Source organism: Plecotus auritus, assembly GCF_963455305.1.
Source record: "Plecotus auritus genome assembly, chromosome: 3".
NCBI classification, from domain to species: domain Eukaryota; kingdom Metazoa; phylum Chordata; class Mammalia; order Chiroptera; family Vespertilionidae; genus Plecotus; species Plecotus auritus.
The window spans coordinates 125,679,767-125,707,451 of record NC_137772.1 but is presented as its reverse complement, the minus strand read 5'-3'; the positions used below and the strand labels follow the sequence as shown (position 1 = coordinate 125,707,451).

Genomic DNA, 27,685 nt, shown 5'->3' with positions numbered 1-27,685 from the left:
TGAGTAGCTCTTTTCTCTTATTCTCAATTGCTCTGTTGAGACAGGGAGCATGTCCTCTGACAGCCCTTGCTCTCCATGAACTCAACTGTTCTCCAGCAGAACAAGAGCTCTGTTCATCTCAGCTAAGCAGGAGGTGTTAAAGATAATCTCACATGGGCGATAGCAAAATATAGTAGAACTCACCAGGAGTTACAAAGGCTTTGTTTTAAGACCCTGGATTATTGTCCCATTTGGCAATAATAATTTTTCCTCATTTGTTTAATCTAGGGAAGAGCTGACTAGATATACCAACATTGAGATGGCCCACTCCAATGAAAATACCCTAAATTCTTCTGTAGGTGGATAGTTTTCACCACTGTTCCTAATCCTTCAATATGGGCCACAGTTGGCAACGAGGGGCAGTAGCGTTTTATATTTCACATTAAAGAATAGTGTTTCCTGCAACCTAGCAGTGTTGTGCTGCTTTGTGACACCAGTGTGCCATACTCTTTTGAATCTTTGCTGAGCTGGCAATCACAGTGGTTCAGGTTTCTTCACCAAAGTAGTACCTTGACTCTGGTACCCTATGAAGCCACTGAAGTAAGAGCTTACCCTGCCCTCTCGTCACACACTCTCTTATTGTGCAGAGCACCCAATGCGGAGGTGCCTCCAGGGGGTATAAATGGCTTTGCCTTGTTCCCACTGAGGCCGCATGATGCTGGTGTGCTTTTTCTGGAAGCTCAGTGAAGCCCTACAGAGGTACAGAGAGCTAATCCTTTTGTCCCCCCAGTACTTGCAGACCTTTTTCTTTGCTCCTCGTTATCACCTTCCTCTTTGCTCCTCATCTCATTCACCTTGGCTTCTAAACTCCAGTGCTAAAAAACACCTCCCCCCAAAAAATTCCAGTGCTGTCACTACCTCTAAATGTCCCCACTGCTTCTACTGCATTCCATTGTCCTTTTCTCTCTTTATTCTCTTCTAGTTCATTCTGTGCTAGTTCATTCCCCTGCCACTTTTCCTGGCCTGAGCATGACCCGCGCCCAGCACATTGGGTGTATACACCATCACTGATTCTTCTCAGATGTTTTCTCTGTCCATATAAGCTTAAGAGCTGCATATTTGCAGCAGGAGACATTTTTTTTCTCCTTTTACTTCCAAATGCAATGCCATTCTGGTTGCTTGAGGTGGTCTGACCTCCCTATAGATGACACTAGGCTGATGACTGCTTATATTTCATTTACACAGTCATAGGCTACAAAATCACTACAGTGGGGTGCTGGTGGAGTGATTTGGAAGTACTGTGTGAGAGTTTCTTTGAATTAAAGTTTGATATAGAGATGAAGATTATAGAATCATACATTCATTTTAATACCATTCAGCCCAATATTGGGGATCAGTAGCCACCTAAAATTAGCTCATCATATGGCAAACCGCTCAAGGCCAAGTGAAATATGCAGGTTTTCATTTGCATGGGGTTTTCTTTTCCAAAATGATAGATTTGCTACACCTGAAAAATAAATATTGTGGTATATAAGTGTGACTCAGCATGTTGATTAGCAGTTAATTAGTTACATTCTCCCTCCTGGATAACTTTGAATCATGAAGCTACTCAGACATCCACTGCACAGAAATGCAGCCAGAAGGTGGGTGTGTGCACAATGCTCCCCAACAGAGTAAAGGCAGCAGTCTTGAAATAGAAAGTGGAAGAGGTTTTTAAAAGGTAAAAGGTGATTATTGTATTTTTATGGGGTTTTTTAATTGAATTTATTGGGGTGACATTGGTTATTTTTATGGATTTTTTTTAGATTTTTCAAAGTATATTTTTATTGATTTCAGAAAAGAAGGGAGAGGGAGATACAAACATCAGTGATGAGAGAGCATCATTGATTGGCTGCCTCCTGCATGCCCCCTACTGGGGATTGAGCTCGCAACCTAGGCATGTGCCCTTGTCTGAAATCGAACCCAGGACTTTTTGGTCCTATGGATTTTTTTTTTTTTTTTTGACATTTTTTGTTTCTAGAGTAGATAGGTCATTTAGCTCCAGTATTCATGATTTGGCAGGGTATACGTCTTTCCCCTTGATGTGGGACTCATTTTTATTCTGGTAATTAAAAGCAAGCCACACTGTAGTATTTCACTCAAAATGCAGATTGTAGTCAAATCAGTTGTTTATTGTTTAAGGAGAAAATATTAAATGATTCAGTTCATTTGCATTGCAGTCAATACCTTTCATACACATAGAAGTAGAAGAGTTAGTCCGAGTGAGGAAGAAAGGGTAAAAGTGTTCAGATGAGGTCCAGGCCTCAGGAATTCCAAGCATCTTGCTTTCCCCCTTTGTACTCAGAGTTTACACTAGGTGGCACGCAAGGAAAGCTGAACAGGTTCAGAAACTTGGCTCTGTTGATGGGGAACTCTTTGGCAGTAGCCATGCTTGTGTTCTCAGCTTTGAAATCAGCTATTTGATTTGCGATTGTTTTCTTTTCCCCTAACCCCCAGGATGAAGTGTCCTCTTGCTGGTACCAATAAAAGATTTCTCATTAACACAATTAAGAACACACTCCCCTCACAGAAAGAGCAAGATCATGAACAAAAAGAGGGCGATGAGGAACCTGCGAAGAGCCAGAACCAGAAAGAAGAAAGCCGGAAGAAGCACAGAGCCCACCCTTACAAGCACAGCTTCCAATCTCGAGGCACAGTCAGTCATTCTCCACCGAGGAAGCGGAGCAGCCAGGACAAATATGAAAAGCGGTCACACAAGCGATGAGGCAGGGAGGGAGAACCAGCAAGACTGCCCCCAGTCACAGTGCTGTTACATGTGGGAGACTGGGATGTGCAAAGGTTATTGAGGACATGCCCTGAGCTGACAGAGCAAACACCTAAGAGCAATTTTTACAGTAGGTCCTTTGTCCTTGTGACAAGCAAAAATGACCTAGAAACTCTTCAAGGAAATTAGTACAAAGGAACTTGCTCTGAATATGTCTTGGCCAGTGTAAGCTCCTTCCGCAGTGTAGAATACATATATATTGTTTCTATTCTATTTCATTTAGAAATTGGTTCCAAAATAAATGTAGAACATAAAGGTTTGCAGAGATTGTTAAAACTAATTTCAATTTTTCTGGATGTGCTGCAATTGTAGTCATTTCTCACATTTTCTCAAAAAATGAAATACTTGTAAATCCTATGTGTTACATTTTGGAGTGACAAATTTAAAACTTAGAAATAATTTTTAAGAAAAGTTATAGCTTTCCAAGGGCTATAAATTTACCAAGAAACTCTTTGATAACTCTGCATTTGTTTTTCTTTAAGTGAACAATGTAGGAAACTCTCAAATGGCTTTGAATTTAGTGCTCCATCAATGGGCAGTGGTTAAAGATTGGCTCTGTTGTCCCTTGTGCACTCTCACACTCATTCCTGAGATAAAACAGTTTTTCTATAGTTAGTTTCTTTTGAATATATAAGTTTTAAGGGTGCTTTAAAAAGAAATCTCTCAAAAGTTAAAGTGGACATAATTATTCTAATGCTATGTCTTATTTAGCTAAAGACCTATAATAACCACTTTTAGTATAGTTGTTTCAGAAATCTTAATTTTAAATAAAAATGTGTTTACAATGCCCTTTTTGTTGTTTTTCAATATCAGTGTGACTGCTTTAACATACAATTACAAACCTTCAAACCTGTTTTCTTCCTTTTATACTCAGCAAAATGTCACCAAACACCCTTTTCCCTAGTCTACAAACGGAAGAAGAATCTGTCTCTCTCTACCCCTCCCCAATTTTCCAAAGCGGCTGAGCTTATGCCTGGCTGCTCCCAGATAATCACTCTGCCGCAGCCCTGCTCTCTGCTTCCTGGCAGCCAATAAAAGCCCTTTCTAAAAGCTAGAAAGGAGCACATCCGAAAAGTTCACTTTGGGCTGTTTATAGAGAAACCAGAATAGACTGTATTGCTCCCCCCACCACACTGCTCTGCCACAACCTCAGTCTGTTCTGAGCTAAAGGCCCAAGAGAGACAAACCTAGAGCGCTCTCACTCCATCCACCCAAGACCCCGGGGTCTCATCCTGCCACTCTCAAAACACAAAAGGAGTATGTATGTTCCTTGGTTCATAAGACTTCATCTAAATTTAGTTATGCATTAGCCTGTATTATTTGTGTTATGTTTGAAATGTTTCATATTTAAATATTAATCAAAAATAGCTAGAGTTGTGAGGGTTTTTTAAATTCTTGTTATAATTAAATAAAGTTGAATTAAGTCATTTGTCTATGCACTCTTTATAGAGCGAACTGGCAAGTTCATTGTTCTTTAAGAGGAGATGATTTTAATGAGCATATTCTTTACTCAAAAGTAAAGGAAGCTCTTTATCCTAATCAGATTACCTTTCTTATATAATTGTGCTTAAGGATGAGTGTTCTACAAAATAATTTTCCCTATAAAAAAACTCTGTTCCCCGTCTATCTTTAAAACCTTCATCAAGGGTAGCCATAGTTTCCTGTATATAAATGTTAACACAAATTATCTGTTCTTATTCCATATCTATTCAGCAAATGTTAGGGAAGGATTGGGCCTGATATACACACCAGCTGCCTCCTCCTTCTGTGGTTAACATACTGGCCCGGCAGAGAGCTTTTGTTCAGTGTCAGTATCCATTCCACAGTATATATTTAGAGATCGCACAGCTCAGGATAGAAGTTAGAGAAGTTAAACCTTAGTCCTGCTTCTGCCATCAGTTACCTGCGGGGCCTTATCTGGATCACTTCCGGTCATCCGCCTCATCCATAACTAAAATGGTTGGAATGAGTCTCTAATTTTTAAATAAGTGGAGACAAAAGTGCAAAATGTTTACCCCTAAGTATTAGGAACTGTTTTCATGCTTCCACTAGAAAGCAAACAGGATTTAGACACAAATGTGAATTAGCAGAATTTATTTTCTGTTTTACCTTATTTTAGAAAACGTATTCCCTAAGAAATGTGAATGAAAAGCTATGGTCACTCACCTGTTAGTGGCTGGTCTTTCTGAACAGCCCATGCATGATGGGGGAGGGGTCTGGGTGGATAGTTTTACTTAGGGTAGCTGAATCCTAAAGGACACTTTGTTGGTCTGATTCTGGAAGATGGCCCTGGAGTTTTGAATTTCCCAGTGATGTTGGCGGGGGGGGGGGGGGGGGGGGGGGCGGGGCGGAGGAGCGGGTGTTACAGGGAGCAGTAGATCTGCCTCAAATCTATTGGGTAAAATTTATCATTAATTATTGGTGTATTTGTATACTTAGCATGGCACTTATATTTTTATATTATAATTAGTAAAATCTGTCACTCCTAGAGGTCATGCCATTGTCTTTGGATCATAAGGAATATCTGGTGGGTAGTCAGTGCTTGTTAATAGTACATGAGGTGAATTCCTGATAAAGAAGCCTCAGCACTTCCTAAGGATTGTTGAACCCACAAATAGTCTTATCACAAGGTAGGCTGTACTGAACATTGTGGACAGTAACATTTATTGTCTATCACCTCTGAGCCAAATATTTTTAGGCCCTTTGTTCCCTACCTTTATTGGGATTTATTTGTCATATAACATTGTGTTAAGATACAGTGTGATGATTTGATGTACTGCAAAATGATAACCACAATAAGGTAACTTAACACATCTACTACCTCACATTTTGAGGGTGCGTGGCGAGAACACATGATAAGCCTTTTACCTGTGTCTACCTAGTCATCTCTCAATCCCATGAAGAAGGTGCTATTGCTCCCCTTTCACAAATAAGGAAACTGAGGATAGGTTAAAAAGTTTGCCCAAGGTCACGGAGCTTGGAAGTGGCAGAAATACTATCAGAAGCCAGGACTGCCGAAACCGGTTTGGCTCAGTGGATAGAGCGTCGGCCTGCGGACTGAAAGGTCCCAGGTTCGATTCCGGTCAAGGGCATGTACCTGGGTTGCGGGCACGTCCCCAGTAGGGGGTGTGCAGGAGGCGGCTGATCGATGTTTCTCTCTCATCGATGTTTCTAACTCTCTATCCCTCTCCCTTCCTCTCTGTAAAAAATCAATAAAATATAAAAAAATAAAATAAATAAATAAAAAGAAGCCAGGACTGTCTGAGATAAAAAACCTACATTCTTCCCTGTACCTTGGCTTCCTGAGAACAGGACAGGCATGTCTCAGTGGCCCCAGAAGTCCCAGTTTAAGAGCTAAAGAACTTTTATAACCAACGCACTTTATATTGGTTGAGATTTCCTGGAGACCTGAATGCAGAAGCCCCATCTAAGGAACATCTGCATGGGAGCAGTGTTTCCCTGTGGCCAGTTTACACAGCCATCTAAATCCAAGAGAAAACTCTTTTACCATTCTGTTGTTAAATGGTGAAATGGCAGCTGGTGGAATATATCTAGGAGAAACTAAACTTATGTGAAGCAAATATTTTAGGTTATTTCAAGCTTACCTCTCCTTTTTCCATCCAAAGAATCGAAAGATTTGGGAGTTAAAGAGTGTTAAGAGTCAAGGCCTCTTTGGCTCTATGAATGACATCCTACGATCCAAGGAAAGTATATTACTTTTCTCCCTTCCCTGCCTAGGAAAGATGTATCAATACATCATAGATTGAGCCCTTGCCCTATGGCTCATCTGAGCCTAGATGATGGCAAGGCTAGTTTGCCAAATGGAAACTTGTTCTCAATTTGGAAAAGACTGCCAAGAATCATGCACTCAGGAGCACATAAAGAAGTAAGTAAATCTACATTAAACTGGCAGAAAACATAAGCAGAATTTAAACAATTTTGATTTGGATAACCATGCTATAAATCCGTAGAAGACCCTGGGCATTATTGTTAAAGGCCAATAATAAACAGATTTGGGTGCATCATTAATAGTTGATTAGATGAGTGATTTCTCCCATTTATCTAGATTTGTAATTTTCACTTTTGGTTTTTATAACTTATAAAAATTTTCTATGCAAGACAAACTCCAGATATAACATATCATACAAAATACCTGAGGGAAATATTTGTCTACCAGATAAATATGTGGCCTGCCTTCAGTGGTTGTCCCTGTCCTTCCTAATTGTCTTTTCTCATTAATTCCTCCCATGTTCAAGATGAACTAGTATGTATTGTCCAATTACAAGTCTCCATTTACTCCAAATTACAGCCTATCCGTCTGATAGATAGTCTTTCAAAGTTCATTGCTAATTTACAAAGGAAAAACGGCAAGCCTGGCTTTTAATCCTATGCCCTACATGAAGAACAACCATTCATTCATTCACTCACTCACTCATTCAGTAAACACTTGGAGAACCAAGCATCTATGACAAGCACATGCTGGGCTCAGACATGAGCAATTTCACTCCTATCTTCAAAATCTTCTTGGCCATGTGCGCGTCTTTCACATTTAAAGCTGTAGAGCATTTAAGCAGCATGCTATTTGCTTCTCAAAATGTTTTTGGCTGTGGGTGTCCAATCTTCCACATTTGGGAAACAGTTGTTGGTCATCAGCACAAAAACTGCACAGATGTTTTCATCATCTTTTTAAAGATCTAAAAAATTTTATTTTCACAAGTTCTAAAAATATGTATATATCTAATGAATCTTAAAAATATGTATGTGAATTTCAAAAATAACCAGCACAGAAGGCAACATATCATATATAACCAGCTCATGTAAAACTATTAGAAACTACAAAGAGCACAATAAAAAATTGGCAAAAGATAAAATATTCACAGAAAATACTAATGTTCAATAGGCATATGAAAAAATATTCATCTCACCAGTAAACAAAAAAAATGCAAATTACTAGTAAAATACCTTTTTTACCTTTCAAATTAGAGGTTCTTTTTTGTAATCCAACTGACAAGAGTGTAGTGATACATACTCAAAAAACTTTAATAACAGGGCACTGGCTCAATATTTCTAGGAATCTTTAACATGTCCTCTTTTGTTAAAGAAATCCTGCTTCTGAGAGTTCCACAGGTTTTGTATTCAATTTAGTATAGACCCTTATCTAGATACTAGAGGCCCAGTGCATGAAATTCGTGGACTGGGGGGGGGGGGGGGGAGGGCGTGTTCCTCAGCCCAGCCTGCATCTTCTCCAATTGGGACCCCTTGGGGGATGTCTGGCTGCTGGACATCCCTCTCACAATTCAGAACTGCTGGCTCCCAACTGCTTGCCTGCCTTCCTGACTGATTGCCCCTAACCGCTTCTGCCTGCCAGCTTGATCACCCCCTAACCACACCCCTGCCAGCCTGATCAACGCCTAACTGCTCTCCTGCTGGCCTGATTGCCCTCAATTGCCCTCCCCTGCTGGTCTGGTTGCCCACAACTGCCCTCCCCTGCTGGCCAGTTTCCCCCAATGGTTCTCCCCTGCCGGCCCAGTCCCCCCCGACTGCCATCCCCTGCAGGCCTGGTCACCCAAAACTGCCTTCCCCTGCAGACCTGGTCACCCCTAACTGCCCTCCCCTGCTGGTCTGGTCGCCCCGAACTGCCCTTCCCTGCAGGCCTGGTCCCCCCCGACTGCCTTCCCCTGCAGGCCTGGTCACCCCTATCTGCCCTCCCCTGTTGGCCTGGTCACCCCTAACTGCCCTCCCCTGCTGGTCTGGTCGCCCCCAACTGCCCTTCCCTGCAGGCCTGGTCCCCCCCAACTGTCCTTCCCTTCAGGCCTGGTCACTCTGACTGCTCTCCCCTGCAGGCCTGATCACCACCAATGGCCCTCCCTGCAGGCCTGGTCACCCCCAACAGTCCTCCCCTGCAGGCCTGGTCCCCCCCAACTACCTTCCCTCCCCTGCAGGCCTGGTCACCTCCAACTGCCTTCCCCTGCAGGCCCAGTTGCCCCAAACTGCCCTCCCCTGCAGGACCGGTCACCACCAATTGCCCTCCCTTGCTGGCTGCCCTCCCCTGCCAGCCCGATTGCCCCCAATTGCCCACCCCTGCCAGTCTGATCGCCCACAACTGCCCTCCCCTGCAGGCCTGTTTGCCCCCACTGCCCTCCCCTGCTGGCCTGGTCACCCCTAACTGCCCTCCCCTGCTGGTGTGGTTGCCCCCAACTGCCCTCCCCTGCCTGCCTGGTAGCCTCCAACTGCCCTCCCCTGCAGGCTTGGTCACCCCCGACTGCCCTCCGCTGCAGGCCTGGTCACCCCCAATGGCCCTCCTCTGCAGGCCTGGTCACCCCCAATGGCCCTCCCCTGTAGGCCTGGTCCCCCCTCCCAACTACCTTTCCTCCCCTGCAGGCCTGGTCACTCCCACTGCCCTCTCCTATAGGTCTGATCACCCCCAACTGCCCTCCCCTGCTGGCCTGATTGCCCCCAACTGCACTCCCCTGCTGGCCTGGTCACCCCTAACTGCCCTCCCCTGATGGCCATCTTTTGGTGGCCATCTTGTGACCACATGGGGGTGGCCATCTTGTGCAAGGGCATGACAGTCAATTTGCATATTGCCTCTTTATTATATAGGATTTGTTGAAGCTATTTTCTTTTCAATTATTTCACTTCTTATGCTTGCCTTTGTTTGAAAATATATATTTTTTAATCCTTGCCCAATGGTATGTTTTTATTGATTTTTAGAGAGAGAGATAGGAAGGGGGGGAGAGAGAAAGATCAGTGTGAGAGAGAAACATGGATTGGTTGCCTCCCATATACACCCCAACCAGGGGTGGAACCTGAAACCTAGCTGTGTGCCCTGACCAGGAATAGAACCCACAAGCTTTTGGTGTATGGTCATCGCTCCAATCAACTGAGCCACTTGACCAGGGCTTGCCTTTTTTTTAATGATACTGCATGAACAAACTTAGTAATAATATCAATGTATAAATGTAAATAAATCATCTCTTTTCTTATATGTTAATTACATTCATTTTCCCATATTCCTTTGTAATTCTGGTCACACATTATAATGTTGAGATGGTCTTTTGCAGGATGTGGTATCTGCTCTTAATTAGTGACCAATAAATAGTGTTTTGTTTTTTTCTCCCAAAGCCAGAACACACCAGTTCTGGAAATCAAGAAGAAGCTGTGACAAATCTCAAAGTTTAAATTAATAATTCACTTTCAAAAACATGTGCTCCTTATCCCTGAATCTGCACTCTGCAGGTCTATTTTAGTATACCATGGAGAAAGAGCACTACCTGGGGTAGTGGTACCACGCATTGGAAGTTAAGACTACCTCTTGGCTGTTTTAGTCATCTCTTAGATCACACTGCTAAGGTGGGATTTTACCATAAATATTAAAAGGAAATTGGCACCACATCTTGGGAAATGAAAGAAGCTTTAAAAAATTCTGGTATATCTTTGTGAGTGATCATGCTCAAGGTTAAAGGTTAGTGGAAGACTACTAAAGCTTCAAAACAGCCATGGCCTCATAGGCCAGAGTCATGCCTAGTTCATACAATGTTTTACATGAATGAAGGAAAGGTGTTCACTTTAAATGGCTGAAGTCTGTGGCTTATGTGTTTGCCACCTAAGTGCAAGCTGGATTTTCCCTTCATTTTGAACCCTATCTTGTCTGTTTACAGAACAAACCCTAACTTCATCTCCCAGCTGGTATCATACTTGATTTGAGTCTTCAATAGGCAATTCCATTATGCTATAGGACCAGCTGCTTTTAGCTGATGGGATTTGTTGTAATAACAGTGAATCCCTTGGACATATTGTCTCACTTCTGTTGCTATAAAATAAATTTTTGACAGAATTAAAATTGTAAGGAATAACATGATGTATGTAAGACACTTGGTGAGTCCAGAGATGAAGATACTAGAATCATGGTGGACATGAAAGTGAAATCTATATTCAGAATAAGTGTCTACTCTAATAAGCATGAATGACTGCAATTTGGAAGGAGTCCCATGCAATTAACCAGCTACAGGAAGTTGGCTAGTTCCTTCAGGGCAGGTACTTGATGGGGTTCCCCATTGATCTCTATTGTTAGCAGGTTGGACACTCAGCAGTGGTGGTAGCCAAATCAGCCTTATTGACAAGCATGTTATGGAGCTCATGCCTAACCTCAGCCCCTGCCACCATGTTTACCTTGTACACAAGCCTACTGGGAAGTCAAGGAGAGATGCTTATTGAGATCTACACAATGAATCATCTTCTCCACCCGTTATGAACTCCCTCTGATGAACATTCACACAGGACACCAATTTCTTATACTGTGTGCATTCTAAGACATTTCTCCAGATACCTCTAGCCCAAACCTCCTTATCTCTAATTCTCTGATCTTGTTCCTGCCATGTCTCTAACCATCTGACCAAACCTTTAGCTATTACATATGAATCAGTGAGATATGCACCTCTGACCTTCTCTTCTTCATTTAAGATAGGCAAACAAGTGCCCAGCTAGAAGTTCTACCCACTGGGAAGATTCCTTTCAGGGCCCCCCATAAATGAGGCTAATAGAGCTGTAGTCATCTCTGTGACCAACAGACAGAACTTGTAATGAGGCCAGAGGGGTAGCTTGAAGGAAGTGATGAGCAGGGCAGCAGGAGTAGATGCATTGGGAGTGTAAGCCAATGCATTATGAGTCTTACCTATGCCTTCAGGACCTGCTTAAGCCCCATTTCATATTAACACTTCATTTGAAATTGAAGTGCTATTTCACATGTATGACTTTGGGGTGACATCTAGTTCAAAATGGGCAGTTCAGGCCATATTGTCTCTTGGTGTCCTATGATCAGGTGTTTAGTCTCTACCCAGACCCATAGCAATACTGAAACCTTTTCTCAATAGGAGATTAGTTATTTGCCCAAGAGAATATGGCACTTCTCCTAAATACCATGACCTAAACTGTAATTCTCTCATATGAGTTTTCCCCAAGTTCTACAGAGTATCTCCATCTGCTGCAGACACACTGAGTGTCAGTGGGTCTGCTAGGTCACAGACCTGGGGGTGACAACCACATGCAGCCTGAACTAGTTAGAAAGCATTCTCTTGTTCTGGGTACCACTCAGATCTGCTAGCTTCACAGATTTCTCAGTAAATGGGTAGAGAAACACATTCAAATGTGGTAGAGCAGGGTGCTACAGGATTTATTGTTTAGTTTTGTTTGTTTGTTTGTTAATCTTCACCCAAGGATATTTTTTCCATTGCTTTTTAGAGTCGAAGGGAGTGGAGGGGGGAGAAAGAGAGAGAGAGAGAGAGAGAGAGAGAGAGAGAGAGAGAGAGAGAGAGAGAGAGAGAGAGAGAGAGAGAAACATCGATGTAAGAGAGACGATTGGTTGCTTCCCGTACGTGCCGGACCAGGGCCGTGCCCTTGACTGGAATAGAACCCCGGGACCCTTCAATTCGAGGATGGATGCTCTATTCATTGAGCAAAACAGGCTAGGGCAAGCTGAGGCACTTTTAAATGAATAAGGTGCTATTTAAAATTACATCAAGAAAGCACACATAAACTTGGTTTGCTCAAGGCAAATGAGTCACTCTAAATACATATTACTTCCAAGTTTCAAAGAAGCCCACCACTCTATGAGTCTGTTTCTATTTTGTTAGTTTATGTTGTTCATTAGATTCCATATATGAGTGAAATCATATGGTACCTAAACAAACAAAATAGAAAAAGACTCACAGAGAACAAACAGACAGCTGTCAGAAGGGAGGGGTGGAAAAGGTGAAGGGATTCAACAACAAAAGAACAAAAAACAAACAAACAAACAAACCCACAAAACTCATAGACACAGACAATAGCATGGTGATTGCCAGAGAGGAAGGGAGCAAGGAGGAAGTAGAAGAGGATATAGGGGAGATAAATGGTAATGGAAGGAGATTTGACTTTGGGTGGTAAACACACAATACAATATACAATTGATGCATGATAGAATTGTACACCTGAAACCAATATAATTTTTAAAATGTGTTATTTATTTGTTTGTTTATTTTAATCCTCACCCAAGGATATTTTTCCATTGATATGTGTGTGTGTGTGTGTGTGTGTGTGTGTGTGTGTGTGTGTATATATATATATATATATATATATATATATATTTAGAGAAAGTGGGAGGGGGAGAGACAGAGAAAGAGAAACATCGATTGGTTGCCTCCTGCACATGCCCTGACCAGGAGGAGCTTGCAATCAAGGTATGTGCCCTTGACCAGAATTGAACCTGGGACCCTTCGGTCCACAGGCCATCGTTCTATCCACTGAGCCAAACCAGCTAGGGCTGAAACCAATATAATTTTATTAAGCAATGTCATCCCAATAAATTCAATTAAAAAATAATTAGCAAAGAAGCTCACCAAGCATTTTGATGTTTTCTTAGTGGTAGGGGGTATAAACTATTGTGTTACATAATCAATGGGCTGTGTCCAGGTTTTAATTGTAGTCTGTCTGTTGTCTTTGGCTCAAGGCTTTCTCCTGTAGGAAGGCAAATTCAGACTTAGTGTGCAATGAGTAAAGGGGTTAGTCCTAAATGGTTTGGCTCAGCAGGCTGCATGGGGGGTTAGTGAGGGACGACCAAATGACTGAACAGCAGGCTGCGTGGGGCGACCAGGCCAGCAGGGGGGTTAGTGAGGGACAACCAAACAACTGAACAGCAGGCTGTGTGGGGTGACCAGGCCAGCGGGGGGGGGGGGGGGGGCAATTGGGGGTGATCAGGCCGGCAGGCAGAGGCAGTTAGGGGTGATCAGGCTGGCCGGGGGTTGGGGGTGGGGCAGTTAGGAGCAATCAGGCAGGTAGGCAGGTGAGCAGTTAGGAGCCAGCAGTCCCAGATTGTGAGAGGGATGTCCGACTGCTAACAGTCAGACATCCCCTGAGTGGTCCCAGATTGGAGAGGGTGCAGGGTGGTCTGACGGGAATCCCTACCGTGCATAAATTTTGTGCACCGGGCCTCTAGTATGTATGTATGTATGTGTGTGTGTGTGTGTGTGTGTGTGTATATATATATATATATATATATATATATATATATATATATATAAAAGCCCAGTGACCGAACAGCAGAATGACCATAATGACTGGTTGACCAGTCGCTATGATGTGCACTGATCACCAGGGGGCAGACACTCAACACAGGAGCTGCCCCCTGGGGTCAGTGCACTCCCACAGTGGGAGCACCGCTCGGCTGACTGGGATGAGTCGCTGCTTCCACAGTGGGAGCAGCCACTAGCAGGCCCAGTGTAAGGCCAAGTCTCTGCACCTATCAAATACTGAGGCAATCCAGACTCTGGCCTGATCCCAACAGCTGATGCAGGCCCTCTAAGGTGTGTTCTAGAAAGAGCATGGGGAGCTGGCATAGGCTAATGGCAAGAGGAGATGTGACTATAGACCCCCGGGGAGGCTGTCCTGATGGCTGAGGATCCTGGAGCACAGCTGCCCTGAACATCCCCAATGGTGTCACCAACCTGGCATCACACATCAAGGACATTCACTGAGTGGCTTTGGGATACAAAGCTCTCCACCAGGTTCCTCCAGGACACAGAACACGCCTTTACTCAAGACATTACCCCAAAATATCAGCTCAGACTAATTTCCTCATTCAGCAGCCGCTCAGAGGGTGGGTCCATAGCTGCTCAGCTGACCAGGATGAGCCACACCCCCCACCAGTGCACAAATCCATTCACCGGGTCTCTAGTTAATGTATAAAGAACTGAGGGGAGCCCTTGGCTCAGTTGGTTGAAGCTTCCTCCCATACACTGAAGGGTAGTGGGTTCAATTCCAGGTCAGGGCACATGCCCAAGTTGTGGGTTCGATTCCCATTCTAGGCGAGTGTGGGAGGCAACTGATTGATGTTTCTTTCTCACATCGATCTTTCTATCTTCCCTCTCTTAAAAAACAAAAACAAAACTGAGGTGAACGTCTACTTCAAGATGGAGTAACAAGTACCAGATTTATCCTCTAACATGAAACAACTGAAGAAAATATGTGAAAGAACAGTTCTCAAGGATAGCAGGCATCAAAGGACAATTATTTATAAGAGAAAGAAAACAAATAAGGTGAACCCTATGACTGCCACTGCATGAATGAAGTTTCTAAGCTGCTGAGCAGGGAGGGAAAATCCAGACAGAAACATGAGATTCTATATTTCTTGACTTTAGAAGTACAATTGATTTTTACATATTGATCTTGTATCCTGCCACCTTATTAACATAAATTCACATTCTTGTAGGTTTGCTGTTGTTGTTTGTATATTGCATAGGCTTTTCTACATAGACATTCACATAATCTGCAAAAAAAAACCCCACAGTTTTAATTATTTCTTTCCAATCTAAATGTCTTTCATTTCTTAGTCTTGCCCTTTGCATTAGAACCTCTGGTGTAATGTTGAATAGAAGGGATGAGAACTAACATACTTTTCTTGATCCTAAACTTTAAAAAGCATTCAACATTTCACCAGGAAGTATGATATTAGCTACTAGTATAAAGTGTTTTGTGGGTTTTTTTTGTAGATGACTTACAGTCTGAGGAAGTTCCTTCTATTTATAGTTTTCTGTGAGTTTTTAAAATCTGGAATGGATATTCGATTTTGTCAAATGCCTTTTCTGCGTGTATTGAGATGATTGCATGGCTTTTATTTTTGGTTTGTTAACATGATGAATAAAATAAATTGTCCAACCACATTCAATCTGGGATAAGCCTCACTTGTTCTTTTTTTTATAGATTGTTTATTAATTTTTAGAGAGAGAGCAAGGAGAGGGAGAGAGAGAGAGAGAGAAACATCAATGTTACAACGGAACATTAATCAGCTGTCTCCTGCACACCCCCTACCAGGGATCAAGCCTGCAATCTGGGCATGTGCCCTGATCAGGAATTGAACAGGAAACCTTTCAGGGCATGGGATAATGCCCAACCAACTGAGCCACACTGTCCAGGGCAAGCCTCACTTGGTCTTGATACTTTATCCTTGTTATATGTGGTTGGATTTGATTTGCTAGAATTTTGTTTAGATATCTATGTTTGTGGAGGTTACTAGTTTGTAGTTTTCTTTCCTTGTAATATTTTTGTCTGATTTTGGTAATAGGATAATGCTAGAATCATAGAATGAATAGGAAAATGGTCCCTGTTTTTAAATTTTCTGGAAGAATTTGTATAGAACTTGGCATTATTTCTTCTTTAGAGAAATGCATCAATGAAGCCATTTCTATCTGGAGTTTTCCTTATAGAAATTTTTTTAAATTGAATTTTAGAAAGAGAACGGGAGAGAGAGATAGAAACATTCATGTGAGAGAGAAACATCAATTGATTGCCTTGTGTGTGCACCCCCAATAGGTGACCAAACCCACATCCTAGTTATGTGCCTCGACCAGGAATCAAACCGCCACCTTTTGATGTATGGGACGATGCTCCAACCAACTGAGCCACATTGGCCAGGGCCCTTGTAGACATTTTTTAAACTAAGAGTTTGATTTATTTAATAGCTATGGAGACATTCAGGTTATCTGTTATCTATTTATTCTGTATGGTTTTTTTCTTCACATGCCCTTACCCCTCCAGTGTCTGTGTCCATTGGTTATGCTTATATGCATGCATACAAGTCCTTTGGTTGATCTCTTACTCCGCTCCCTACCTCCCCCCGCGCCCCCGCCGGCTTCCCTCTGAAGTTTGACAGTCTGTTCAATGTTTCCCTGTCTCTGGCTCTATTTTTGTTCATCAGTTTATGTTGTTCATTATATTACACAAATGAGTGAGATCATGTGGTATTTATCTTTCTCCAACTGCCTTATTTCACTTAGCATAATACTATCCATATTTCTTTTTGAGTGAGCTTTGCTAATTTGTTGAATTTATTGTTATAAAGTTGTTTATAATATTCCCTGGTTATACTACTAATTGCTGTAATGATGTCACTTCTTTCATTCTTGATATTGGCAACTTATGTCTCTTCTCTTTTTTTCCTGAGCAGATTGGGCTAGAACTTAGTTTTCTTGATCTTCTACAAGAAGCACATCACTCCCTGTTTCCATCATCAATTACCTTCTATTCTGTAGTCAACTCTCCTCCTGTGTCCCTCTTATAAGAACTCTTGTGATTATATTTAGGGCCCATCTGGATAACTCAGGATAACTTCCCCCTCTCAAGATCCTTAATCACTTCTGCAAAGTTTCTTTTGCAGACAAAATGCACAAGTTCCAAGGATCATGACCTGGATATATTTTTGTTTTTGTTGCCAATCCTCACTCGAGGATATTTTTTCCATTGATTTTTAGAGAGTAGAAGGGAGGGAGGAGGAGGTTGAGGGGGAAGAGAGAGAGAGAGAGAGAGAGAGAGAGAGAGAGAGAGAGAGAAATATCGATGTGAGAGAGATACATCAACTGGTTGCCTCCTGTACATGCCCCGACCAGGGATCAAACCTGCCACCCAGGTATATATCCTTGACAAGGAATTGAACCCAAGACCCTTAGGTGCATGGGCCAATGCTCTAACTACTGAGCACACCAGCCAGGACTGACGTGGATATCTTTAAAGGTCATTATTTATCTGACCACAGCTCTTTTAATTACAGTGGCATTCTATATAGAATTGTGTATCCTGGTTTTTGCCATTTACCATAATTTATTAGCAATAATTCATCCATCATGAATGGGCTCAAAAGTTATAGAAAAGGTTTATTATTCTCTTAAAAAAATTCCCAGTGCAAAATAAAGGTGGAAATTCTTGGGATGATTTGTGAAAACATAGGCATCCTATGAAAGGAAGCCACATACTCATTCATGATGGAGATAATCTTTCCCTGGTCTAGTAGGGTACACCATGAAAGTAAAGTATAAAACAAGAAAGGTAAATTACAACTGATTAATTAGTGTACTAAGCAAACATTTGTTGAGCATCTACTATTTGAAGGGCATGCGTCAGGTGTAGAGGTAGGAGTGAGTAGAGAGAAGAGGAGAGGGAAACTAACATGAATACGACAAAGTCCTGCTATCAGAGACATACATTTGGGGAAACAAGTTTAGAAACGATGCCACAGAAGGTAGAATAAGCTAAGTGCTAGGAAAGAGGTTTCCACTTATAGAAGAGGAAGGGACATGGTCAGAAGGGGGACAAGAAGTTTCATGAAAGAAAACAATATTTGGTCTAGGGTTTGAATTTAAGCTTTTTCAAATGTTTATAATGGAAGCACAAACTTAAGGTTAACTATATATCCTTCCAACTGAAAAGTAATAAAACTTGGGGCTTGTCTTAATAGTGTTATCATAAAAAGAATGTCAAGTCCTGATCGGTTTGACTCAGTGGATAGAGCAGTGGTCGGCAAACTGCGGCTCGCAAGCCACATGAGGCTCTTTGGCCCCTTGAGTTTTTAGCAAAGGCCAGCTTAGGAGTACCCTAATTAAGTTAATAACAATGTACCTACCTATATAGTTTAAGTTTAAAAAAATTGGCTCTCAAAAGAAATTTCAGTCATTGTACTGTTGATATTTGTCTCTGTTGACTAATGAGTTTGCCGACCACTGGGATAGAGCATCAGCCTGCAGACTGAAAGGTCCCAGGTTTGATTCTGATCAAGGGCATATACCTTGGTTGCAGCCACATCCCCAGTAGGGGGTTTTCAGGAGGCAGCTGATCGATGTTTTTCTCTCATAGATGTTTCTAACGCTCTATCCCTCTCCCTTCCTCTCTGTAAAAAATCAGTAAAATATATTTTTTAAAAAAGAATGTCAAGATTACTTCCTCAGTTGTACCAACTTTGAGCTTCCTCTTGACAGCCCAGTAAAGAAGCAACATCAGGAACTTTTCAGAGAAAAAAGAGAAGAAGGCTGATAGAGGATTGGCAAGATTGGAGGGAAGTGGCAGGGGTGGTTTCCTACTGGATCAACTTCGCAGAGCTGGAGCTGTGTTTCCCAGAATTCCCTTCCTGTGTGAATCTAGGCACAGGGACTCAAAAGTGAAGCAGCATCCATTAAGCTCAAGATTGTCACAAGGTATGGGTACCACTATAGCTCATGCACATGGTTGCTGATCTGCTGGCTTCCTTGTTGGTATGGGGCAGCATCTGGGCCAGCAGCTCCTCCAGCTCCCACCACATCTTCTCCTTCAGCTACTTTGAGTTTTAGGCCTGGCACAAGTGCAGCTCCATAGGAGAGTACCATTTTCTTCTGTAAGCTGCCCATGCAATCCAGGTTAGAGGTGGTGAGAGACAGACACAGGTTCCAGTTTGTCTTGCTCTATTCTGTTTCACATCTGTGTTTTTTTCCGTGCTGCCAGCCCTGATGGCCTACAGCAATGTATGCTCACCCCAGACAACAGAGACAAGGGCTTTCTATAGACATCTTCACCAGCTTATAACTGGGAAAAGTTGAATGCCTACAGAGTCCGTTAGTGCATATCACTTCTCATGGTTCTGCTTCCCAAACTGGACCCTGTGTGATGCAGTGTGGCCTGCTACAATGGCCCTGTCTGATTAAAAGGTGTGTGGGTGGGTGGGAGGGATGCCTTTTTTATTACTTTGGAAAAGGAAAGTCCAAGAGATTGCTGACTTCAAAAATTTACAGAGCTATCATCAAATAAAAGGATCTTTTTTATTGTTGGGAATTTCTCCCACAAAGTAAGTATTACAGACCTCAAACTGTGAAATCTTAATATAATTACTAAGTTTTCTTTTAACGTTTTGCAAAAATTCTAGACTTTTAAGAAAATGAAAGAAGCCAACTCAAAATCAAAGTATAACATTGGTGTTAATCTCAAAATATTTTTATCTAGCTAAATCCTTTTCCCCTCTTTAGAAAGCCTCTTGAGAAATCCCATTTGACAAGGGATATTATTACAGTTTGTAATGGGCAACATCAGGGCAAGACTTTTTTTTTCTCTTTTGTAAAATCAATTTGAGTTATTTACAATGAACTTAAAAACCATGAACTTTAAAGAAAAAGCTTGACAGGTTTGATGTATGGTAGACTAGAGTTAATAAAAAAAAGCCAGAAAAAGATTTTTTCTTTTTGGCTGTAGAATAAAAACATGGGTCTAGCCACTCAGAGTTGCTGCTAAGAGAGAAGTGAAATAGAGTTTCCCGGTGATTATAAAATATCTACAAAAAACTAGTTAACAAAGGAGATGTAAATGTTTTTCCATCAATGGAATAATGTAGCAGGAGGGGGTTGCGTTTCTCCCAACAAACAATCGTGTGTGTGTGTGTGTGTGTGTGTGTGTGTGTGTGTGTGTGTGTGTCTGCAAGCTAGTTACTGATTGAACTGCATATTTTATTCAATTAGACTAGCTTATAATAATTATTTTTCAGGAGAAGCACAAAATAAGTAAGATGTGGGACATCTTTGTGGAAGAGTCTGCATTCCCCGACACACAGGACAGATGTTTTTCAACACATTTCTTCATGCCTTCCATTGCATTTGCACCCCAGCTCCTTGCTTTGTTAATGCCTTCAAAGTAGTTGTAAGCAGTTTCTCAAACATAATCTTCAACCGGGTGTTTACTTTGACCACTGACTGTTGATTTAAAAGGAGCTCCCTTTTCAAAGGAAATCCATCCACTTTTCTTGTGTCTACAGGCAAGAGAGAATAATTGTGTCATGGCACCCAACCCCATGTGTTTCAGCCTTGAAATGATCACAAAATTACTTTTCCCCTTTCACTTATTTTCTTCTTAAATCCTGTTTTACAGTAATCATTCAAATGACTTCACTACACGGTCAGCTAAATAATGGCTTTAGGAGGCTGGCTATTTTAAATAGTAGAGACTAAATAGCCACTTCTCAGTACAAACCTTTTAAGAAGTATTTGTTTAATGAACAAGAAAAGCCTGGAATATGAATGAAAATGTGTCGGAAATACAATTACATTTTTTCAGAAACACTTTTATTCAAGAAAATGTAGATTTTATTCCTTGTTTGTAACTTCCATCAAGATTGTATTTGTAATTATCTCTGCATGACATAAAGAGGAAAAGAATAGGATAAAAATTAGAAAACATAATTTTAAAATTATTAGTGACATCTACCTAATGGTTAATATTAATTCAATGACTTTGCAATATAAATATCAAATAAGTTATTCAGTTGGGAGAAACTCTATACCAAATTCTATCCCTTTCATCAATTCTTTCACTTTATTAACTTTATTCTTTGTAATGAGTTCATTATTTGGCTAAATTTAATACTTAAACTACAGAAAGATTAGAACTTGGCTTACTCTAAATTAGGTTTGCTCCTCTTTTAATTTGGTAGCTTCTATTCAATTCCAACAACCTCCTACCCCCAAACAATGACAACAATATCAAACAGCAATGGGGATACTGGTTGAGAAGGTGCTTCCTCGTTTGGCTGGGGAGATGTTAATTGCTGAATGCGCTGTGGTGTCTAAGAGGCTGGTAGAGTTGGATATATTCAGATATATTCACGAGGAATTAAAATAATTGGATTAAGCCTGGCCTGCATGGCTCAGTGGTTGAGCATCAACCTAGGAACCACGGTTAGATTCCTGATCAGGGCATATGCTCGATCCCCAGTGTGGAGCCTGCAAGAGGCAGTAGATCAATGATTCTCTTTCATCCTTGATGTTTTTCTCTCTCCCTCTCCCTTCCTCTCGGAAAGCAATAAAAATGTATTTTTTAATTGGATTAAAATTTTTTCTCAATACTGCTTTGGAAAATGTCAGGTTGTAGAGAGAATGATGGAATTAGATAATCACCATTTGGCATAATTGTTTCAGTTCAGAATTACCAATTGATGCTAAATTTCATGGGCAAAAGTAAATTTTAAAAAAGGGTATTTGCATGGTTTCCCAAATATCTCTCCATAAGATACTTGTTAATTACAAAGAGGGAATTTGCAGTGGAGAAACCTGCCTTCCACCTTAACCAAAGGTCAAAGCAATACAGTGTGCCTCGAGGACATGCTGAGGACACAGAACTTCTATCTTATGTAACATGAATCTGGGCATGAAGAAACCAGATAATTCAAAATGAGGAACATCAGACAAAACAGCTGGCCTGTGCTCTTCAAAATTGTGGTGAAGGACAAAGATCAGCTGAATGGTTGCCAATCAATGGAGACCAAATTTACATGATGACTAAACAATCCATTATGGAAATTATCATCTGCATTTTATTTTTTAAATATTTTTTATTGATCTCAGAGAGGAAGGGAGATGTAGAGAGAGATAGAAACATCCATGATGAGAGAGAATCATTAATTGGCTGCCTCTTGCACTTCCCCTGCTGGGGATCAAGCCTGCAACCCAGGCATGTGCCCCTGATCGGAATCGAACCCAGGACTATTCAGTCCGCAGGCCGGCGCTCTGTCCACTGAGCCAAACCAGCTAGGGCTATCATCTGCATTTTAAAAGTCAGAGTGTTTCAGAGCCTTGCCTACAACACCAGTTTATGATGATACAGTGACCCAATCCAAGGAATTCAAACAAAGGGATACAGATCAAAAAGGGCACAACAAAAATAATTTTTGTCAGAGGTAATTCCGTGTAGTGAAAACCTGTGCATTTCACAGAACAAAAGTCATAGGCTATTGAACAAGAGATTTTCCAAAATGCAGGCTAAGCAGAGAGGGAAAAAGAAAAGATGCACATGAAGGGGTGGGGGAACAGACACCAGAGGAATTTTCCAAAGAGCCATCCCATCACCTCTTCCACCCGCCCTGTGTTTGCTGTGACAGGCAATCCTGGAGTGGAGTGAGGTTACCACAACAAACACTGTCCCATAAATAAATGCTCATATGACTTTATAGGGTTTTGTTTTGTTTTCTTTACTACATTGAACTCTTTCTGTAGACATTTTATTTTATTTTTTAAAAATATGTTTTATTGATTTTTTTTAGAGAGAGGAACAGAGAGGGATAGAGAAAAAGAAACATCAATGAGAGAGGAACATCATTGATTGTCTGCTTCCTGCACAGCCCTTACTGGAGACTGAACTCACAACCTGGGCATGTGCCCTGACTGGGAGTCAAACCTGCAACCTCTTGGTTCCTGGGTCGACACTCTATTGCTAAGCAACACAGGCCTGGCATTTCGGTAATTTCTGTAGGCATTTTAAAGAAAATGAGTGTGCCGAGCAAATTCAGGATTTTAATATTTTTGGAAATGAATATACAAAATGTATTGCTGACTATTATGGCACTGAGAATGTGAATTTTGCATAAGTATTTTTCATTTTAAGATATCACAATGCTTTTTTAAAAAATTATCTTTATTGTTGAAAGTATTACAGATGTTGTCTTTTTTCCCCTATTGACCCCTTCCAGTCTGCCCTGCCCCCTGCCCTGTCCTTCACCACTTTATTGTCTGTGTCCATGGGTTATGCATATATGCATGTAAGTTTCCCCATTAATCTCTTCCCACCCACCCACCCCCAACTCCATCCCACACCCCTGCCTTCCCTTTGAGATTCGTCAGTCTGTTCCATGCTTCTATTTCTCTGGATCTATTTTGTTCACCAGTTTATTTTGTACTTTAGATTCCACATATGAGTGAGATGTGTCTTTCTCTGACTGGCTTATTTCACACAGCATAATACTCTCCAGGTCCCTTCATGCTGTCTCAAAGAATAAGAGATCCTTCTTTTTTTTACTGCTTCATAGTATTACATGGTGTAAATGTACCACAGGTTTTTTATCCACTCATCTACTGATGGGCACTTGGGCTGTCTTCAGATCTTAGCTATAGTAAATTTCACTGCTATGTACATAGGGGTGCATTTATACTTTCTGATTGGTGTTTCAGGTTTCTTGGAATATATTCCCAGAAGTGGGATGACTGGGTGAAATGACAGTTTTACATTTAATTTTTTGAGGAAATGCCATGCTGTTTTCCATAATGGCTGCACCAGTCTGCATTCCCACTAGCAGAGTATCAGGGTTCCCTTTTCTCTACATCCTCATCAGCACTTGATTTGTTGGTGATAGTCATTCTGACAGGTATAAGTTGATATATCTCATTGTGGTTTTAATTTGCATCTCTCTGATGATAGCAATGTTGAGCATTTTTTCATATGTCTGCCAGCCATCTGTGTGTCCTCTTTGGAGAAGTGTCTATTCAGGTCCTTTGCCCATTTTTAATTGGATTATTTGTCTTCCTTTTATTCAGTTGTATGATTTCCTTATATATTAACGCCTTGTCAGATGTATCATCGGCAAACATGTTCTCCCATACACTGGGCACCCTTTTTATGTTGTTGTTTGTTTGTTTTGCTGTGCAGAAGCTTTTTATTTTGATGTAATCACATATGTTTATTTTTTTGTTTGTTTCCCTTGCCCTAGAAGATGTATCAGTAAATATATTGCTACAACAGATGTCTGAGATTTTGTCTTTTATCCATTTTGAGTTTATTCTTGTGTATGGTCTAAGTTGGTGGTCTAGTTTCAGTTTTTTTGCATGTATCTGTCCAATTTTACCAGCACTATTTATTGAAGAGACTATTTTTACTCCATTGTATGCTCTTGTCTTCTTTGTCAAATATTAATTGAGCGTAATGGCTTGGGTCGATCTCTGGGGTCTCTGTTCTGTCCCAATGACCTATATGCCTGTTCTTGTGCCAGTACCAGGCTGTTTTGATTACAGTGGCTTTGTAGTATAAATTGATATCTGGTATTGTGATCCTACCAACTTTGTTCTTCTTTCTCAAGATTGCAATGGCTATTTGAAGTCTATTTTGGTGCCATATAAATTTTTGGAGGATTTGTTCTAAGATCTCTAATGTATTTTAATAGGGATTGCATTGAATCTATAGATTGCGCCGAAACCGGTTTGGCTCAGTGGATAGAGCGTTGGCCTGCGGACTGAAGGGTCCCGGGTTCGATTCCGGTCAAGGGCATGTACATTGGTTGTGGGCACATCCCCAGTGGGAGGTGTGCAGGAGGCAGCTGATCGATGTTTCTCTCTCATCGATGTTTCTAGCTCTCTGTCCCTCTCCCTTCCTCTCTGTAAAATATCAATAAAATATATTTAAAAAAAAAGAATCTATAGATTGCTTTGGGTAGTAAGGATCCTATCTAATAAAAGGGTAATATGCAAATTAACTGCCACTCTGTCACAAAGATGGTGGCGCCCATAGCCACAAGATTGAGGCACCCGGTCCTCTCAGCCCTGCCGGAGTCTCCCAGTCCCAGGGGGGAGGCCACTGAGAGCGGGCAGCATGAGTGGTTTGGTGGAATGTTTGCTTTGTTGCCGCAGCAATGAGGCAAGCGTTCCACCCCGGCTGCAGAGGGCCTCTGGGCAGCGGGCACGGAGCAGGGGTGGAGGGGGAGGATGCTTGCATCATAGCCCTGGCGATGAGACAAGTGTTCTGCGCCCAGCCACGGATGGGCCTCTGGGCAGTGGACAGCTTCTGGGCAGTGGGTGCAGAGCAGCCAGGCCCTGCAGAGAGCTACTGGCGCACAGATTCATGTGCAGGGCTACTAGTACTTTAATAATGTTAATTCTAACAATCCATGAACACAGTATATTCTTCCATTTGTTTATATCTTTCTCCATCTCTTTTTTCAATGTCCTGTAGTTCTCCAAGTACTTAACCAATGTCTTTTACCTCCTTGGTTAAATTTATTTCTAAGTATCTTAATTTTATTGTTGCAATGGTAAATGGGATTGTTTGTTTAGTTTCTCTTTTTGAGAGTTCATTATCTATACTAATAAAAGCCTAGGTGGCCCTTGCGCCCTCACACGACGCCCTCACGTCATCACAAGATGGCCACCACAAGATGGCCAGCAGGGGAGGGCAGTTGGGGGCGATCGGGCCAGCAGGGGAGCAGTTAGGCATCAATCAGGCCGGTAGGGGAGTGATTAGGGGGCAATCAGGCTGGCAGGCAGGCGAGTGGTTAGGAGCCAGTAGTCCCGGATTGTGAAAGGGATGTCCAACTGCCGGTTTAGATATCCCCCGAGGGGTCCCAGATTGGAGAGGATGCAGGCTGGGCTGAGGGACAGCCCCCCGCCAGTGCACGAATTTCATGAACCAGGCCTCTAGTCTATATATAAAAGCCTAAGCGACCGAATGACCGAATGACTGAATGACCAGTCGCTATGACACACACTGACCACTAGGGGACAGACCCTCAACTCAAGAGCTGCCCCCTGGTGGTCAGGCTGCTCCCACAGCCAACCTCCTGCGGCCCTGATCGACCCAATTGCTGGCCAGGCCAAGGGACTCCACCCTGGTGCATGAATTCGTGCACCAGGCCTCTAGTTGGTATATAAGAATGCCATTGATTTCTGGGTGTTAATTTTGTATCCTGCTATATTGCCAAATTCATTTATTAAATCCAGTGTTTTTTTGGTGGAGTCTTAGGGGTTTTCTTTGTACAATATCATGTCATCTGCAAATAATGACAGTTTTACTTCATCCTTTCCAATTTGGATGCCTTTTTTTTTTGTTTTCTTCTTGTCTGATCACTGTGGCTAAGACTTCCAGTACTATGTTGAATAAGAATGGTGAAAGTGGACAACCCTGTATTCTTCCAGTTCTTAGGGGGAATGGTTTTAGATTTTGCCCATTGAGTATGATAGTGGCTGTAGGTTTGTCATATATGGCCTTTATTATGTTGAGGTATGGTCCTTTTATTCCCACTTTGCTGAGAGTTTTTATCAAAAATGAGGTTGGATTTTTGTCAGATGCTTTTCTGTGTTCATTGATATTATCATGTGACTTTTTTGTCTTTCAATTTGTTTATGTGATGTATCACATTTATTGATTTGCAGTTGTTTTGGAAAATTGTATTTTTCTAGGTATTTATCCATTTCATCCACATTGTCCAGCTTGTTGGCATATAGTTGTTCATAGTATTTGCTTACAATCTTTTGTATTTTTGTGGTGTTGATGGTTACTTTTCCACTTTAGTTTCTCACTTTATTTATTTGTGTCCTCTCCCTTTGTTTCTTAATGAGTATGGCTAATGGTTTATAAAACTTGTTTTTCTTTTCAAACAACCAGCTCTTGGTTTCATTGATCTTTTGTGTTGTATTTTTAGTCTTTATGTCATGTATTTCTACTCTGATCTCTAGTATTTCCTTCCTACTACTTATTCTGAACTTTCCCTGTTTTTCTCTTTCTAATTCTTTAAGCTGTAGGGTTAGATAGTTTATTAAATTTCTTGTCTTTTCTTTCTTTTTTTTTTTTTTTGAGGTAGGCCTGTAGTGGAACTTCCCTCTCAGAACTGCTTTTGCTGTGTCCCATAGATTTTGGGTTGTTGTGGGTCCATTTTCATTTTTTTCCAGAAAGTTTTTAATTTCTTTCTTGATATCATTGGTAACCCATTCATTGTTTAGACTCCATGTGTTTGAAAATTTTTGAGTGTTTTTATTGTAGTTGATTTGTAATTTCATGCCATTGTGATCTGAGATCATGCTTAATATGATTTCAATCTTCTTGAACTTGTAAAGTACTGTTTTGTGTCCTAACATGTGGTCTATCTTTGAGAATGACCCATGTGCACTTGAGAAAAATATATATTTTGCAACTTTGTGGTGAAATGGTCTGTAAATGTCAATTAATTCCATCTAATCTAGTGTGTCATTTAAAGTCACTGTTTCCTTGTTAATTTATTGTCTGGAAGATCAATCCAGTGAAGTCAGCAGCGTATTAAAGTCTCCTAATATGACTGTATTGCTCTCAATCTCTCCCTTAAATTCTTCCAGAAGTGTTTTGTGTTTTTTTTAAATATATTTAGGTGCTCTTATGTTGGGTGCATATATGTTTACCAGGGTTATAGCCTCTTCTTGTATTGATCCTTTTAGTATTATGCAGTGACCTTTATTTTCTTTTGTTATGACCTTTATTTTGAAGTATATTTTGTTACATATGAGTATTGCTACTCTAGTTTTTTTTTTTTTTTCCAGTTCTGTTTGCATGGAAAAT

At 41.3% G+C, this 27,685-nt stretch overlaps 1 protein-coding gene across 1 annotated transcript in view; it reads left to right on the top strand.

Annotated features, from left to right (window-relative positions):
- POLR1D (RNA polymerase I and III subunit D) overlaps positions 1–3,590 on the top strand; it is a 55,056-nt gene extending 51,466 nt beyond the window's left edge. The window contains exon 3 of the mRNA XM_080660650.1: positions 2,476–3,590. Within this exon, the coding sequence (XP_080516776.1) occupies positions 2,476–2,743 (268 nt within the window). The 3' untranslated portion in view covers positions 2,744–3,590. The remainder of the gene's footprint in view (positions 1–2,475) is intronic.
- The last annotated feature ends 24,095 nt before the right edge of the window (positions 3,591–27,685 follow it).